The 6,300-nt window shown below is 34.7% G+C and overlaps 1 protein-coding gene across 4 annotated transcripts; it reads right to left on the bottom strand.

Annotated features, from left to right (window-relative positions):
• Positions 1 to 1,725: 1,725 nt before the first annotated feature.
• On the bottom strand, positions 1,726 to 6,300 carry LOC106367006 (MLO-like protein 2). 4 transcript variants are annotated; one of them, XM_048766345.1, is made up of 15 exons: positions 6,013 to 6,300; positions 5,742 to 5,799; positions 4,418 to 4,521; positions 4,313 to 4,360; positions 4,103 to 4,219; positions 3,960 to 4,020; positions 3,710 to 3,873; positions 3,303 to 3,406; positions 3,177 to 3,226; positions 3,061 to 3,101; positions 2,806 to 2,979; positions 2,681 to 2,716; positions 2,530 to 2,597; positions 2,386 to 2,446; positions 1,726 to 2,243 (listed from the first exon to the last, which is right to left on the bottom strand). In XM_048766345.1, the coding sequence occupies exons 1-15, from the start codon at positions 6,133 to 6,135 to the stop codon at positions 1,887 to 1,889; spliced, it is 1,566 nt and encodes a 521-aa protein (XP_048622302.1). In that variant the 5' UTR covers positions 6,136 to 6,300; the 3' UTR covers positions 1,726 to 1,886. The 4 variants fall into 4 exon arrangements, with proteins under 4 accessions (XP_048622302.1, XP_048622300.1, XP_048622299.1 ...); XM_048766343.1 differs by having other exon boundaries at positions 4,418 to 4,560; XM_048766342.1 differs by having other exon boundaries at positions 4,313 to 4,521.

Here is a 6,300-nt window from a genome sequence, read left to right on the forward strand (position 1 = left end):
CCCACTCCAGAGGATCTTCAACGACTACTCGATATTGGAGAGATGCACGGCTTTCCTGGGATGATAGGAAGCATCGACTGTATGCATTGGGAGTGGAAAAATTGCCCAACCGCCTGGAAAGGACAGTACACACGTGGATCAGGAAAGCCAACAATTGTCTTGGAGGCTGTAGCTTCACAAGATCTTTGGATATGGCACGCTTTTTTTGGTCCTCCAGGTACCTTAAACGATATTAACGTTCTCGATCGGTCTCCTGTTTTTGATGACATTTTACAAGGTCGAGCTCTAAGGGTACAGTACGTGGTCACGGACACCAGTATGATTTGGCGTACTACCTCACATATGGCATATATCCAAAATGGTCAACATTTATCCAATCTATCTCAAACCCTCAAGGGCCTGAAGCAGAGTTATTTGCTAAAGTTCAAGAATCAACCAGAAAAGATGTGGAGCGTGCTTTTGGAGTATTGCAAGCTCGATTTGCAATAGTGAAAAACCCGGCTATTTTGTGGGACAAAAGACAAATATGGATGGTTATGCGAACATGTATCATACTGCACAATATGATAGTAGAAAATGAATGCAATGGATACACTCAGTATGATACATCAGAGTTTGAAGAAGGAGACTCGAGTAGAAGTTCACAGGTGGATATTTCATATTCTCCCAGGCCTTCAAATCTCCGTACTATGCTTGAGATACGGAGGCGTGTTCGTGACCCGCACATACATGCACAATTGAAATATGATTTGATTCAAAATATTTGGAACAAGTTTGGTAATGATGAAGATGTTTAGTTATTGTATGTTTACATTTAGTCATTCAATAAATGAAAATTTTTTAATTTAATATTTAATAATTTTAAATTTCAAAGATTCAAATTAAAAAAAAAAAAAAAATTCCTAAAGACTCCATACCGGATAACACCATTGGACCTACATTTATGATTAGAGTCCTTAACTATTCAAAAAAAAAATTATTTTTAAAATGCTAAGGATTCCAATGGTGGGTAACACCAATGGAGTTGCTCTTAGAGTCCTTAACTATTCAAAAAAAAAATTATTATTAAAATGCTAAGGATTCCAATAGTGGGTAACACCATTGGAGTTGCTCTAAAGTTTTTCAAAAAAAAGCTGCATAAACCTTTAGTCAGAAAAAGAAGCTGCATAAGAGGCAGGTGCTTGATGCAAGTGCTTAGTGTAGGCCCCACAAAAAACCCAAAAAACAGTTGCTTATAGCGCTCAAATAAGCACCGATTTAAGTGGGTTGTTTGCACTGTTTGCAGGCCCCACTGACACGTGACGGCCCGCGATTGGTTCGTTTTTAAATTCTTTTTTTTAAGCAGACAAAAAAAAAAATAAAAAAAATAAGCATCCCAAATTGGTTTCATGGGTTAAAGATGCTCTAAACCAAATCCAATTGGTTTTAACTTCGATCAAATTTTTTAAACCGAATCGAATCGACCTAAGAAATCGAATTTATTCTTTTTGAAATCAAATCCCCAAAATCATAACTCAATAACCCGAAAATCCCTATGGATCCAATCTCTTCTGTGGTGGAGAAAGTAAAGATCTTTACGAAATCTCAGTGATTTGTTCAAGTGTTTGTCTTGCTCAGGAAGGAGCTTCCTTCACCAGCAACCTGAGTCCTTTGAGAACAGTGACCTTAAAGCCTCTATCAACAATGTCACCACCACCGATGTCTCAGGACGTTAGAATCGAAACATATCTTTAAATTCGAGAAATCCTTATAAGGGTGGACAGATAATACATCATCCATCTTTATAGATGGTTAAGGGTCTCATACATGATACATGTAGTAATGTAAAAGTGCTTATTGTAATATAACAATTGCACAACATAACAATTTTAATGTAACATATATATTTAAGCGTTTGCTGGTCGTAGAGGAGGAAGTTCCATGGATGCACTTCCATGTGCAGTAGAATGATGTGTGGAAGATTCAGCTGCTTTGTGTTGGGACTCAGGATCATAAAACTGGTAGTGGTCATGATGATTAGGAGAAGGAGGATTAGGAAAACTTTCAATGCTTCGGTCGTTGTAATTGTGAAGAAGATGGATGGGAGATGAGCCATGAGTTGGTGTAGTTGGACGGCTAGGGTAAGGTGTGTTCGATTCAGAGCGTCTTCCGTGTTGTGTCTCCTCCTGTGCTTTGTGATGCCACTTCTTTAGCATCTTGGATACTCTTCCGTTGAATACCGTTGGCTTCATCGTAGTACCCATCTACACACATTTCATCAACACAATGTCAAAAAAGTAGTAGCCATCTACACACATTTCATCAAACACAATGTCAAAAAAGAAAAACTAAAGAACATATCAAAAATCTTGTATTGATCTCACTAAACGTTTTGTTGCTTATTACCTGAGTGACAAGAGCATAGAGTGGAAGAGTCACATAGCTGCAAAGTATCTGTACAACAAGTCTGCATGTTTGTGACTCGGTCAGTTAAATAACGTTATTTCCCGCGTATTCCCACAACCGATAGTCAAGTTAATGTTAGCTTACCCAACTACAATTCTAATGGTAATATCTTGAGGCTCTTTATGGAAACAATTACTGATACCAAATTCATACTGCAAATACCAAAAATTCATGATATAAAAAAACAGTATGTCCTCAAAAAAAATTTGAAAAAAATGTTAAATAGATCTCTTACCGAACTCCATGCAAAGAAAGCAAGTTGAAATGCATTCTGTAAAGTGAAGGGTTTTAGTAGTCATAGGTTTATTATCAAGGAGAAAGAAAAACCAAAATAAGGATAAACCGGGTGGTGAATCGTACCGTGAAAAGAACCAAATGGATAAGGAAAATCATGAAGCTAGGTTTGTCAAACCAGAAGAGATCATCACCAGGCTTAACCAGAGGGGCGCCTCTTACCACATCGCCTTTCTCTTGGATTCTTAGACCCAATTTGGTTATAATCACTTGAAGCTTTGTTCCAACTATTAGAACCACCTACAGATTACACCCATTTTGTTTAAAAGAAAGGCCATAAGTGAGAAACGATTTATTGGTTCAATAGTTTGTTGTTCTTACAATCAGAGGAATGAATGGTAACCAGAGGTAAGAATGTAGTCCTGTTTTAAATGAAAACCGATGTCAGTTTTGTGATGTAGAGGTTGTGTATTTGAGAAGTAAGCAATGAATGTTACCATCTAAGTTGGTCAAGAGGAATAGCACAGTTACAAACCAGATGACGGGGCTGCATAAAGTTAGCAAAGTTTTAGACAATTTTCCAAGTTGGGTTATAAGAAGCAATCTAGTAGATAGACCCAAACCTGATCTCGACAACAGTTTTAAAGTCTTTTTCTAATGATCTCTGAATATAGTTGCGAAAATCATATGGCATTTTTTCGCTCCCGCTCCCAGGAGCAAATCGCGCCTGAACAAAAAGAGTAATTTATATTACTTATAATCTCTTCCAACTTCCAATGTGATACATTGTCCCTAGTTAGTTATATCACTTTCTCTAGAGATAACGATTAGGAGTATTATAACTAAGTTTGTTATATGGTGGTTAGTGATGGTTGTATTATAAAAAAGTGTACACATTTAAGTCAATATAGAGACAACATTCTTTAAGCTCTTTCCGGTCTTCCATTCTTCATGTTATACGTCTGATAATAACTGTTATACTTAGCAGTAGATAAAACAAAACAAAAGATAAGTTATATGAATTCCCTACCGTGATGAAACCATGCCGCAAAGTTAAGTAATCAACTTTGGTGACAGATCCAAAGAACTGTCTGAAAAAACAAACAGTCCAGAGCGTAACACTCGTCTTGCTCCAGGCATTGAGATGTCTTCGTCCGAAAGTTGTGTCCCTCGCAAACCTGAACCTCCCAGGATCTGCATAATTAACAAGAATGCATTCATCGTAAAACTTCCTACGTACAATTTCGGTCTTTAAATCTCTCTCATTTAATAGCACATACCGTTGGAGTATTGATATTCTATTGTCTTTGTCTCTTCCTCCCACTTCTCCCACTTCCTCATCTGCAATACTCAATAAACAAGGATAAAATACAATATTTCTTGATTTTCAAGTCACTGAAGAACGCACAAGCAAAGTAGCTACCTTGGTCTTTCCCAAAGCATAAGTAACAATGCAGTAAATAACATGAACCACCGCGAGCACGAAAATGAATATGTGCAGCTGGTGGATTCCGTAAGCAGATACAAAAGGCACTTTCCCCTGAGATAACCCACAGTCAAAATTAGAGAGGATGATTAACAAGCATAGCTGCATAGGGTCGTTTTAATACACATATGTGAGACTATACGTTACCTTTGGGCATTCGTTGTAACCTTTGGTGGCTAAACTTCTTCTAGGGATGTAAGATTCAGCTAACTCAAGGAGAAGTTTTCCGGTGGATTTTTGTTTATCGGCTTCTTTTTTATCTAATTCCTTTTTAGCTATTTCTGCGGCGCTGCAAGGGCGCATTGATGATGCAACACTCTTGGGAATGCAGAAACTTGAGATTGGTGTTTGTGCGACTGTTAAGAGTAGTGATATGAATCCCAACAGCATAAGCTCTGATTACAATAAAATAAAAATAAAATTTATGTTAAAATAAGAATAAGTTAGGCAGCTAAATATTTGGGGGGGGGGGGGGGGGGGTGTTCAACTAGTCTTATAACCATAACTAGATCTCGATCCGCGCAACCGTGCGGTTTTTGTTTTCATTTATTTTTATATAAACATTTTGTTTTCAATTCTAAATTGGTATATATTATAATATATATATGTGTCTATCAATTTTTAAAACATAATAAGTTTACGGTATATTTTTTTATTGAATAAATTGTTTCAAACTTTCACATGTATTTGTATCTTCTTCTATATATATATTTTCGGATTATTATTTCATTATTAAAATCGTAACTATATATATCTAAAGATTAGTAAAATATTGTTTTATTGTCATATTCAAAAATATTGTAACATTTCACCAATTTAAAAAGTTTTTACAAAATTAAACTTTTCGCTTCACATATTTATATTATCTAGCAAATAATTAAACATTTAGTTTTTGTTTAATTTTTAAAATAAACTATATATTTTAAAATTTGTTCTCATTGGTTTAAGGTAGTAAAGATTAATCATTGTTAGATAAAATGATTTTTGTTATTTAAAAAAAAATCTTCATAATTTTAAAATTTAACATCGACAAATATTTAAATAATTAACATGTGGAGGTATAGTATTACGACATTAAATTATATTTATTTAATTTATATTATCTATAAATCCAAATGGATCATCTATTGTTTAAATCTCATTATTGATAGTCCAATAAAAATTTCTGGTAGGTCCAAAATTTGAATGATAGGATTAGAGATTAAATGTAACATGACTTTCTAAAAATAAGTCTATTAGGTCCATTTTTTAAAAAATCACACATGAATCAAGGTTGTGACTTCTGTTTTAATATATAAGATAGAATCAATATTAATGCTTTTAGAATTTCTATATCAAAATTGTATCATTTTAACCAACACAATGAATCATTTATGTTAAAATGTTATAGAGCAAATACAGTATAATGAAAATGGTGAAAAATATGTAACAAAAGGTAAAAAGAAAAAGAAAAATACGTAACTTAGATGTAAAGGTAGAACTTGTATTAATATAATCATACATAGAATAGTATCACTTTAATTTTGTTGAATTATAATGTTTTAGTTATTGCTCGTAGTCTCTCTTCAATTTCTACCTGCTTTAACTTTTTCAAGGGCTTCATAAAGATTCCCCTTGTGCTTCTTTTTGAGCCACTGCCATTAAAAAAAAAGAGCAGATTTAGCCATAAGAGAATGAAACAGAGCGGGGAAAGGAAGAAGAAGTAACAAAAACAGAGTGACAGGTGACAACTAACGCAGAAACAGAGTAGGAAGCAGAACAAGAAACAGAAGAAGAGAACTAAACAGAGGCATCTCAAGATGTATAAATAAAAAAAGAGGAAGAAGGAGAAATCAATTGGGACTTACGGATCCAATTTTGTGAATCAAGTGTTCGATAAAAAGCGAAATGAGTATTAAGACGAAGCAAACCACAGCGACTGTCCACGTAGAGGTCTCCTCTAAAGTCCTCTCATATTCCTTATCCGCCATTAGAGTTTCTTGTTCTTCTTTTGCTCTGAGGTTTAGTTAATTAGTACGTTATGCAATTGTCATTATATAAGAGGAGCCATGAGTAAGAAGTAGATGAAGATAAGATCCTCAACTAGAGATTGTAATCTAGTTCGACGTCTTTTTTTAGAACATTCAACCCATTTA

This window comes from Brassica napus, chromosome C8, assembly GCF_020379485.1.
Source record: "Brassica napus cultivar Da-Ae chromosome C8, Da-Ae, whole genome shotgun sequence".
Classification (NCBI taxonomy): domain Eukaryota; kingdom Viridiplantae; phylum Streptophyta; class Magnoliopsida; order Brassicales; family Brassicaceae; genus Brassica; species Brassica napus.

Coding starts and splice junctions, on each gene's coding strand:
- LOC106367006 (XM_048766341.1), bottom strand. CDS start 6,135: ATGGCGGATAAGGAATATGAGAGGACTTTAGAGGAGACCTCTACGTGG. Junction 3,407..3,709: donor TGCGGCATGGTTTCATCACG/GTAGGGAATTCA, acceptor CTTTTTGTTCAG/GCGCGATTTGCTCCTGGGAG. Junction 3,102..3,176: donor CCTCTTGACCAACTTAGATG/GTAACATTCATT, acceptor CATTTAAAACAG/GACTACATTCTTACCTCTGG.